This window comes from Sturnira hondurensis, unplaced genomic scaffold (genome assembly GCF_014824575.4).
Source record: "Sturnira hondurensis isolate 20B ecotype Veracruz unplaced genomic scaffold, ASM1482457v3 Scaffold0022908, whole genome shotgun sequence".
Classification (NCBI taxonomy): Eukaryota; Metazoa; Chordata; class Mammalia; order Chiroptera; family Phyllostomidae; genus Sturnira; species Sturnira hondurensis.
The window spans coordinates 5,291,906-5,303,117 of record NW_028095539.1 but is presented as its reverse complement, the minus strand read 5'-3'; the positions used below and the strand labels follow the sequence as shown (position 1 = coordinate 5,303,117).

The window sequence follows — 11,212 nt, the reverse complement described above, 5'->3', positions numbered from 1 at the left end:
CTGGACACACGGAAGAAATTGTCATTGACCTGCTGGGTGGTGGGTCAGTCCAGCAGCCCAAACAGCACTGGGTGTGCAGGGAAGGGAAGGGAAGGGAAGGGAGATGCCGTCTTTGTGACACTATGGCTTCCGGTCTCGGCCAAAGTGTCCCTATGGACCCTCTGACCCTCCCACAGCCACCAGTTTGAGACTGAAAATCCACTGCCAGTTTGAATGATGTGCCTCGAACACACCCAGGAGCCCAGGAACAGAATTAAGGAGGGAACCCCAATGTCTCGGCGCCACTGAGGCCGAGTCCTCCCAGGGGTCACACATCCCACGGGCAATGATTCTGTACATCCAGACCCGCTGCACTGCCGCTCCACCCCGTGGCACCGGGGCCTCCTGCCCCGCCGTTTATTTCTATCCCTTAGGAGACCGCCGGCGAAACGAGCGTCCTGAGAGGGATCACAGAGGACGGGCAGCAAAACCAGGCCTTTCGGTGTGACAGCCTCTCCGCGCACAGCCTGACCTTGGATCCAAGGTCTCCGGGCGGCGAACTGTCCTTTGCACGGCCCCTGGGTCTGGCCTTATCTGGGGCGGGGTCGGGGTGAAACACGATAGCGACTCCTCTGCCACGGGCACTGCCTCGCGCCCGGCTCCGAAGCGAGCATTTTCCTGAATCCTGGCACCCACCCTCCAAGCGCGTGCGGTCCTTACCCCCGTTTCTCAGACGGGACACCAAGGCTGATAGAAGGGAAGGGACTTGCTGCGGCCCGGGGACCTGCCTGGGGGGTGCCCGGCCCAGCCTTTGGGTGCTCCGACCTGTCTCCGCGACCCCCACCGCGGCCCCAAACCTTCCCCGAGCGCGCACGTGCGGCCCGAGGGGCCGTCTAGCGCCGGGTCACGTAACGAGCAGGGACCACAGGGCACCGAGGCAGTCGGGGGTCAGTGCGCCCCCGTCACCGGCGGCCGCCGCCCCCACTGCGCCTCGCGCTACTCACCCCCGGCTGGGGCTCCCGGAACCCGAAAGAAGAGGACGGGTTAGAGAAAGGATTAGAGAGAGGGCGGCGGCAGCGAAGAGCCCAGACGCCCACAGCCACCTCGGTCAGACCAGAACCAGACACGACACCTCGCGGCGCGCGCTGCCTTTGTCCGCTCGCGTCAGTTCCGGGTGCCGGGGGCGGGACCTAGTTAGCTCCGCCCCGCGTCTGCTTGCCCCGCCCCTTGGGCTCAGGACCTAAGTTGACTTATGTGTCGTTTCTGGAAGGATGGACGTCCGGGTGGGAACAGGCGCAAGCCGACCCTCTCCTGTTTCCAGCTGTGGCATCGGTTCATTTGGAGGCTCAAGGCTGGACTTTTAAAAACGAGTGTTCTGTAAGCTTCCCACTGGGTAAAGTGGAGGGGGAGGCTTTCCCCCTCAAATCCCATGTGTAACAACTAGCATGTTAATACAGATCTAAAGAGAAAAGAAGAAGAAAAAATACCTTGGCGGTGCCAAGGGGTTGCCACCCCAAATGAGCAGAACAAGTCCGTGAAGTTTCCATTTCAAAAAGACTGCCCTTCCTTAGGTTCCTCCCATATAATAGAAATTCTGGAATTTCCGGCAGCCTTGGTGGAAATGGGAGTTTGCTGGTAGCTAGACCCGGTGCAGTTCCCCAAGCTTCAGTCTCCTCTCCTGCCAGGCAGATGTAATATTTGCTCACCTCCAACTCCGGGAGGGTTAGATGTGTGGGACATTGTAATTCAAGGCTTCAGCCCTGCACTTGCAGCCATTATAATGGGAGTAAAAGACAGAAAACTGTACTTGAACAACAATTAAATAAATTTTTAAAAGAACCTTTATATGTGACCTTTTTCCATGTGGTCAAAAGAACATTTAATAAATCAATTACTTAAAACAAAAAAAATAATAATGATGACGATATCCATCCTAAGACATTTTGTCCTAAACTGACATCCTAGTCTCAGATTGTCAGCATCTTCCTCTGAGTGTCGCACACAGGAGGTGCTTAAATTGTGTTTGCTCTAATGAGGTGGTGGCTGTGTGGCATGCAGCCCCACCTGTGGAGTCCCCCAATTTTGTTTGTGTCCATATTGTTTGGCATCCTCTCTAGAGTACTCCAGGTCAGACTTGGGTCCCCTTTCAGGCTTCATTTTCCACAGCTCTAGGGGAAAGGGATAATGGGTAATGTCAATTGCCTGGGGTGTGTATAATCTTATTTTGGGGGCTGCTCTGAGCTTAGCTGTTTTGGAAGTTCCTAAAAATCCACTCCTGCTTTTATTTCCTGTCCACAGAAAAGGAAGTCCCCTCCCTACCCCATGACCCCAAGGCCTTTCCAAGTCTGGCCAGCCCTCAACCCCCCAAATCTCAAAGTCTCCTGCCTTTCTGAATTCCCAAATCTCAAACATAGTAGCAATCAACATTTATAGCAAGCTAGGGCTGGAGGGCTCCTTAGAAGTCATCTAGTTAGTCTGGTGTTCTTCATCCGTTTTTTAAAAACTAACATATCCTTAAAATAAATATCAGCCCTGGCTGGTGTGGCTCAGTGGATTGAGCACCAGCCTGCCCAAACTAAAGGGTCGCTGGTTCAATTCCCAGTCAGGGCACATGCCTGGGTTGCAGGCCAGGTCCCCAGTTGGCGGCACATGAGAGGCAACCACACATTAATTTTTCTCTCCCTCTCTTTCTCTCTTTCTTTCTCTAAAAATAAATAAAATATTTAAAAAATAAATATCAAACTTTCTCCCTTTCCCCACTCCATATTCTGACTTCCCAAAGAGGTATCTCCTCCCATCCCTGGCTGAGGAGTGTTTGCAGGAAATGGAACACACACTCTGTGACGCCTCCTCCAGGCAGATGCCTTGTAATTTGATTTCCAAAGTTTGGGGGGGGGTATTTTCAAATTATGAAATTATGCCATGCCGGCAAAATTACTGGTCCAAATCACCCTTGTCCCTCACTCAAATTTCACAATTGAAGCCTTTTCCTGACAGTCCATTTTCCCATGAAGCCCCGACAAAGAAGAGACTGGTCCAGGGTTGCATAGCACACAGAGGCAGATCATAGTCCCCAGGTGGATTCTCTGGGATTCCGAGCCCACTGCCTTGGTGCTGCCCAGCCTTCCGCGGCAAGTTCTCCGTCCAGAACCACCAGCCCCAGCATGACCTACCTGGGCCTCCCTGATCTGGAGGAGGGAGTATCTGAACTCTGAGCCCTCCATCCCCAGTGCGGGCATGGCTGCTCTGATCAGGAGTTCCCCACCTGGTGACTGCAGCCCTGGCATCCTGAGCACAACTGCCCCGCCCTCTGTCCCCAGGCCTCAGTGCCCTCTGCTCCTCAGGTAGCCTTGGGTGAGGGGCCGATCACCATGACCCTGAAGAGGCCCTGAAGGCGGCAGGGAGGGGCCAGGCCGGGAAGATGGGCTCCCCCAAGCACCAGCAACCCGCCGAGGGCTCTAAACTCCCCGGGGCTTCCTCTCCCCCCACCCTCAAGGCACACTAGGGTGAGTGGCACTCTTAGGAGCCAGCTCAGAGCTGACAGCCTCTGGGAGCAGGGCGTGGTAAGGGGGAAGCGGGCTCTGAGACCTCCAGAGTCAGGATCTGGGGGCAGGTCTGGGGTTCTGTCTCCTAAAGGGAGTTTGTTAAAAGTGTGTGTCTTAGCCCCACCCAGGCCTAGTACTATATTTTGCTGTGTGTGATGTACTCCCGGGTTTAATGCACACCCATGTTTTTGGCCCAAACTTTCAGGGAAAAAATCTTTTGGTTTAATTTTTAATTTTATTTATTTATTTATTTATTTTTAGGAGCAGAACCAGTTATCATATTTCAGGGTATTATTTTGCATATGGATATTGTTATTGCTTTCTAGAGTTCCACTTTTTTCTTTTTTTATTTAATTGTTCAAGTACAGTTTTCTGTCTTTTACTCCCATCCCAGCCAACCCCTAGAGTTACACATTTAAAGCATAAGCATAAATAAAAGAATTAAAAACATTTACATAGACATGGAATTAGTACTACCCATGTCTAATGCGCATCCTTATTTTCCCCTCAAAACCTTGGGCAAAAATGAGCATTATACATGGCAAAGTACGGCAAATCAGAATTTGGGGCATCTGCGTTCTCCACGAGCTCCCCACCCCCACGCGGGGGTGGGGAGGCCCCAGCAGGAGGGGCGAGTGTTAATAACAGTATCAGCCTCCAGGACTTGACACTCCAATGAGGGAAATGCTCCCTACCACGTGACCTGAGGCTACTTCACTCACCAGGGGGCGGGGCCTCTGCTATCCCCACTCCACAGACGAGGCCACCCAGAGGAGTTCGTCAGCTGGCTTGCTGCAGGTCACAAAGCTAATAAGTAGTGGGGCTGAGGCTAAATTCTAAATAATTCTTTTTAAATCCTCATCGGAATAGCAGCTAGTGTTTGTTGAGCACTTGCGATGTGCCCCCACGTTATTCTAAGCCATTTACGTGTGCTGGCTCATTTGAACGTCACAGCAACTCAAAAAAACGTGGGTGCTCTTGCCGTCACCACCCTCCAAGTGAGGAAACAGAGGCTGGGCGAGCTCTAGTCGGAAGCCGCTCAGTGTCCGGCGAGCCCGGGATGTTACCCCCAAACCACGCCGCCTCGCCCTGGGCACGATGGCCTGGGGGCTGGTGTGTGTCCTCCTCGCCCCTGCACACGGCAACCCGCGCCCCCACTGGCGTGAGGATGCCCTGAGCTGATCACAGGCCCGATATGCCCTGGCGTCACCCCAACCTCCGAGCCCAGCAGGTGGCGCGCAAGGGGTTCTCTGGCGAGGGCTCGCGCCGAAGGAGAGACCTGGGGCCGCCGGGGCTGCCTGGGCTGCCTCCGCGTGAGCTCGGATCAGCGCCTGGCGCGTGGAGATCGCGGGGCTCCAGGGCCTCGAGGGGCAGCGCCGAGTGGTGGCCGGCCTCCAGTGCCGAGTCCTCGCCCAAGGAGCCGGGGGTGGATGTCTGGAGTACCCAGCTGCGCCTGCCCCCTCTGCCCACCATGGCCCCGCGGGCGGCGCGGAGCAGGACGGGGCTGAGGTCGCTGCTGCTGCCACCCCGACACCCCAGACCTGAAGAGTGGGAGGATTCCTGGAGGGGCTCGGCCAGGAAGACCCATGGCTCCTTGGGCTCGCTCCTCGGAGAGTTCCTCCCTCGCAGGTTCCGGGAGTTCCTGAACCAGCTCGGAGCAGAGTGGGTTGAGCAACCACAGCCACCACCACCGAGTGAGGCCCTGCCAGGTCCCCAGCCAGCTGAGCGAGGGGGCTGAGTCGTTTCGGGTGGGGAGGCCCCCTCACCTTTCTAAGAATGAGGCTAATGTTAGTTGAGTTCTTGGCAGAGTTCCAACAACCATGCTTGGGGGCGAGTCTACCACTGCCCATCTTGTAGGAATGAGGAAACTGAGGCCCAAGACGATAGAACTAGGAAGACCCATGTAAGGGCTGTCCCCAAACAAAGGCCCACAGCTGTTTCCATCTCCTCCTGGCTCCCAGCATCCTCAAAATCGCCACATCAAAGGGGTGTGTCAGGGTGCTGCCGGGGACCTTCTCCTCCCAGTCCCGACTGCTCCTTCCTCCTCCACCCGCGGTAAGTGTCAGGGGCCTGCTGAGGGGGACAGGGTTGCCATCGACGCTGGGGTGGGGACCCTGACCACTCATGCCAGATGTGGCCTATTTGTCTTCAAGGTGCCGGTCACTGCAATTCCAGAATAGTCTTAAGAAGAGTTCGCTGGATCATATACCTACCCTGCGGCCGCTGAGGAGAGATCTAGAACAATTCATCAAGGTCAAAAAGGCCAACAGGTGAGCTTTGGGAGGATGGGGGTGGGGAGGGAGGAGAAAGCATTTCTCTGTTTCCTTTCTCTCCTCTGCCTTTCACCCATGAATTTACCTATTATTCATCCATCTATTCATCCATCTGCGTGTGCGTCCCTGAGTCGGGCCTTCTGCCAAAGCATTCATAGCCCACCTGGGAATCCACCCACCCACCCACCCCACCATCCACTCACCCATCGTTACAAACACCCGTCCGTGAATCGGGCTTTCTCTCAACACATTCCAGAATCATCCATCGACATCTATGACTCCATCCACCCACTAATTAGGGCCTCTGCCAACAGGTTCATAATTCACCCACAAATCCACTCGTAATTTCATGTTCCCCTTCACCCATCCACCTTGCATACATCTTAACTGGGAACGAGGTCTTCTGCACCCTATTCAAGAATCCATCCATCCATCCATCAGCCATTCACCTATCCACAAACTGCCACAATTTTGTCCGTGGACCCAAAGGGTAGATCCATCACCTGCAAATCCTTTTATCCACTTACAAATCCGGGGTACTCGCCACCTCTAATCTGGTCATCAAGCCATCTGCAAGTCGACGTGGCCATCCACAAGGTCATTCATCCACCCATCCGACGTCCACCATCCTCCTAAGACCTAGTTCTTCCATTCAGACCTTTTCACTAATCCAGCCGTCCACCTACCCACCCACCAGTCTTCCATCCTTTTACCCATTCCACCATCCATTCATCCATTTCTTCCTCTAACATTTACTACGTCTTATTTTGTATTGAATATTGGGGGGAAATAAAATAAGGGATGGAGGCAGGAGAAGAAACCATAACTCTGATGGAGGAGGGAACGAATGCAGAAAGACATCTTCCAGCTTCAATGGGCTTACACAGGGGTGAAGGGTGCAGCGAAGAGCAGGAGTTTACAGACCAGCCAGAGGAAATACACGACGCAGGCACCGTTCCTTCTAATCCTGCACCCACGGCAGACAGTACTAATTGCTCCCAGCACTTCTCCCCACTGACACCGTGCTCCAGGCAGACACCGCTGATGCATCAGAGTAGGAGCCAGAAACGAAACACATTTGCCAGCCCAGGAACTTAAATCACTCCGGCCAGATAAACACGCCGCTCCTCGCGAGACGCAATAAAGAGATGTACGGCTCTCAAGGGCTCAACTGTGAGAAGGGCAGGGACGTCTACATTCTCGGTGCTCCATAGGCGAGAGCTAGTACTCAAGCACCTTCCAGTGCAGAAGATTCCCTGGTGGGCCTTGGGGTGGGGGGAACGTGGGTGCATTAGAACAGGCTCCAGCAGCCTTTGAGAGGAGAAGCTGAGATTTCAGAGCATGGGCAGAGCTGGGGTGCCTTGGCCCAGCCCTGAGTCCAGCATGGAGCGGGCGTTGCTATGCCGATGGCTGGCGATGAGCAGGTCCGAGGGTTGCAGCCAGGCGCTGTCTTGGACACTCCTGCCTGCCAGGTTCTTTCGTGGGCTGATGCAAAGCATCCCCTCTGGGTCCACACAGGGGGGAAGATGTGGTCAGATGAACAGGCGCAGATGTAGCGATGCGTATGTACCTACGGTCAAACATGGCCTTTTCTGAGTCACAGAACCGTGGATGGATCAGTCAGGCCCTCCTGCGGCCTTGGCCTTGAGGACAAAATTAGTAACAATACGTGTAACAATAACAGATCCCCTTCGTTGAGCACATTGAGCCTGGGCTAGAAGCTTCACACAAGCTATTTGATACTCACCAAACCCTTATAAGGATGCTATTATCGTGTCTATACTATATAATCATTTAAAGGGGAAACTACAAGGGGACGCTCGAGGGCTGTCCCCCAGAGAGCACGCAGCTGAGAGGGGGCATCATCAAGGCTGGTGATTACAGGCAGAACAGCTCCCAGTTAGAGATGTTCGCCTCTGGCCCTGCAGACCCTCGGCGGGGTGCTCTGCCGTCCATTTCACCTCCTCGCAGCCCTGGCTGGTGGGCAGGACTGGGGTCCACTGCTCGGATCAGAGAACCAAAGCTCAAAAGAGTTGAGATCGAAACCCAGAACCACGTGGCGCCTGAGATCCTGCCTTTGCTCCCTCTGCGGAAACACTCCTAGGTACATGAGAGAGTCGGCTCTGGAACCAGGATTCAAGGCTTGGCTCCATTCCTCATCGGCGTCGTGACCTAGGTCACGTTGTAAAACATCTCTGTGCCTCGGTTTCCTCATCTGTAAAATGGGAACAGTGACCATATGTCACGGAGGTGTGCGGGCTGGGTGGGGCTGCGGGCTGCGGGCTGTGGGCTGCGTGCCTGGCACACAGGAAGTGCTCGGGAAAGGCCAGCGGCCGTGACCATGAGGGTCACATGGTGAGCTCCAGTCTGGTGGATGTGAGCTGTTGGGGTGGAGGGGGGCCCAGGGGGCTTGGGCCCCAGCCCCCACCCCACTCTCGCCTCTTTCTGCAGGCCCCACGGTCTCGGGGTGCCCAAGCTCAAGGCCGAGCTCACCCACAGCTCCTCGGAGGAAAGCTCGGGGCACCACAGGCGGTGCAGTCCCTTCCGAGTGCGGTTCGCTGACGAGACTGCATGGGACACGGCGTTCCGCTACTGGGAGCGCAGCCGTGCACGTAAGCAGGCGGGACAGGGAGCCCCAAACTCCAGAGTTCCAGCCTGCACCTGGGAGAGCGGACCCTGCGGCCATGGGTGCCGGGAGGAAGGCACCGGCCCGCAAAGGCTGAAAGGCTGCTGGGCCCGCAGAGGAGGCACCTGAACTGGCCCCTCCAGAGGATGTCAGGGTGACCTTCGAGGACCAAGTCGAGGGTCCCAGGTCCCGTGGAAGTGTCCCAGAGCAGGTGGCACCAGGCAGCAGCCACAGCATTGGACCAGGAAACCATGGCTGCCCAGACCTTGCCACTGCGGAGGGACTTCTTGCTCACAAGGTTCTCACAGGCTGCACCTGCCCACCCCAGGACCAGCACCCACAGCCTTCCCTCCCTTATCTGGCTCCTGGACGGCTTGCAGGGGCTGGCGATGGTGGGAGGGCGCCAGAGCATCTTCTTCCCGTATTTGCGAAAGCAGAGTTGGATGAGGGGGTGTCCAGAAAGTTCCAGAAGATTAGGGAAGACCAGCACCACTGGGTCTGGCAAAGAAGCTGGGAACCAGCAGGCCGGGGTCCGCGGCAGACATCTGCTGTCGGCTCCCCCACAACGAATGGGATAGGCTGTCCCCCGGGGAGTGGTTTCCAGTGGAGGTCACCGAAGCTCCCTTTCTCCTCCTTCCCGGCTGCTTTCCTCCTCAAGGTCCAGCAGGGACCCTGGGGGCTATAACCTCCAATGGTCAACAGTCTGCATCTATTTTTGTGAGCACCTACTAGGCGCAGCTTCAGGAAATGGCTGCCCAGAGCCTAGCTGTAGGGAAAGCCCCCTAAAAATCAGGACTATCACCGACTCAGGGGCATCCCTGAGGGTCCCAAGAAGCTGCAAAGAAGCTGTGATTTTGCCCAACTTCCGGTTGCTTGGTGAGGACACCAAGGGCCTGAGCATATGGCACAGCCACCAAGAAGAGACACCAGAGGGGCCTGGGCCACTGGTGGCCCAGAGGGGAAGGAGGTGCCTGGAGAAATGGCGGTTGTGGGGCACAGGAGAGCTTCCTGGCCAGCCGCCGGCCAGGGGAACTGTGCCTGCACCCCCGGGTGCCAGACTTGGGGCTCTGCGGGTGTTCCCCAGCCACTTCCATCCTCGGGATCCCTGATTGGTCGGAAGGGCCGCTGTTGGTTGGGCAGGAAGTTCTCCCAGCCCCCCAGAAACCCCTCCATCCCCATGGGAGAATCCATACCCCCTGAACCTCTATTGTGGGGTGACTAGCCTTCCCATGGTAGAAAAGGGGGGCCATTTGGGGCTGGAGCAGGAGTAGTGAGGAGGTATGGGGGAAGATTGGGTAATAAAGGCAAAAACAGTCACATGAGAGAGTTTTAAAACCTGAACCTTCTCTGGAGGTAGCCAGAAGGCACTGGGGAGCCTTGGGTTTCCATGGAGACCGGATCTGCCAGCCTTGCCTGCCACAGGGAAGAGGGGAGAGCTGGGGGGGGCTGCGCCCTCCCTCAGGAAAGCCTCTCACGGTGCCCTCTCTCCCACAGTCCAGCAGGACCTCACCGAGCACAGGCCAGCCACCCAGCCGGAGGCAGCCCTGGAGCCTGCGTTTGGGAGCGTCAGGAAATGGGTGGAGAGTTTGCCCAAAGCCCTGGACTCCCAGGCCAAGGAGGAGGCCGCAGCCAGCTCCCCATTCAGCTGGGACAGCCCCAGCCTGTGAGGCTTCGGGGAGGGGCTGGGGCTCCCATGCATTGCCAGGGCTCCCCCTCCTCAGCTTGTAGAGCTCCTAGTCCAAAGTCCGCCCGGCCGTGGGCAGGCCATGGGCCTGGGCCCTTGAGGGCCTTGCCAGACACGGACGGACCTGTGACCCGGGCTCCACGCAGCTCACAGGCTACTGTCCCCCTCAGGCCCACCCCACAGCTGGAAGACTACCTTTCTGAGGACACCGCTATGAACAGCAGCCTGCCCTACATCCCCAGGGCCACCACCCAGAGGCAGCTGAGAGACGGCAAGTCCTTTCTGGGTACCCACCGCATTCTAGACCAGGTGGGCAAATCGCCTTCCTCCTGGAGCCAGAAACTAGTGAGTACCTGTGGGCAGCCAGCCACCTGGAGCACCTCAGTCCGATGCTGGGGCGGGGGCGGCGAGTGCCAGGTAAAGCCGCCCCACACGTGTGGCTGAGGGGTGGGCTCTCTAGCCGGGCTGCCTGGTTCAGACCCCAGCTCCATAAGAGCAGGCTGTCTTTGCATTTTGGTTTCTTCATCTCTGAAATGGGGTAGAGTTCCTGCCCCCTAGTGTTGAGGCCCCAGGAGCCCAGTCTCCTGCCCAGGGACGCCCCGCCCAGGCCCCAGCTGGTCCCTTTTCTCACTCTAGGAGTCCTTCCTGCCTCGCCTGGAGCTGCACTCGATCCTGAATCGAGGCCGCCCGAAGGGATACCAGCTCCTCCTGCCTTCAGTAACACGGCAGCAGTCTGAGCAATGAAAGACTTTCAGCAAGGCCAGGTGTGGACGTGGGCCAGGGGTGAGGAGAGGCCTTCCTCGGCCCACAAATAAATGTGCATCCCAGTGCCTGGAACCTGCTGCCAGGTCTCAGCCTCTTCAGGTGCCTGGTTTTGCTGATCTCTAGGGTGCAGAGACCGTGGGGAGGGTTGGGGGGTCACAGCTGAGATGAGGCTGATGGCGGGGGGCGGGGCAAGGCATCCCCAGGGGTCAGAGTTTGTTCTAAGTAAATCCCTCTTCTGGAACGTGAGAGACTCCACCACACACCTCAAACCTGGGTCCAAGCCTCTGTCCATCTGGATCAACCCACACCTGAAACAGGTGTGACCTCTGGCCTGACCTCT

The 11,212-nt window shown here is 56.7% G+C and overlaps 1 protein-coding gene across 1 annotated transcript; it reads left to right on the top strand.

The window, feature by feature from the left end:
• The first annotated feature begins 4,719 nt into the window (after positions 1–4,719).
• On the top strand, positions 4,720–10,944 carry CUNH9orf50 (chromosome unknown C9orf50 homolog). The gene is made up of 7 exons (XM_037036892.1): positions 4,720–5,218; positions 5,486–5,579; positions 5,645–5,794; positions 8,249–8,499; positions 9,918–10,086; positions 10,278–10,452; positions 10,744–10,944. Exons 1-7 carry the CDS (start codon positions 4,720–4,722, stop codon positions 10,849–10,851), a joined length of 1,446 nt encoding a protein of 481 aa, XP_036892787.1. The 3' UTR covers positions 10,852–10,944.
• Positions 10,945–11,212: the final 268 nt, after the last annotated feature.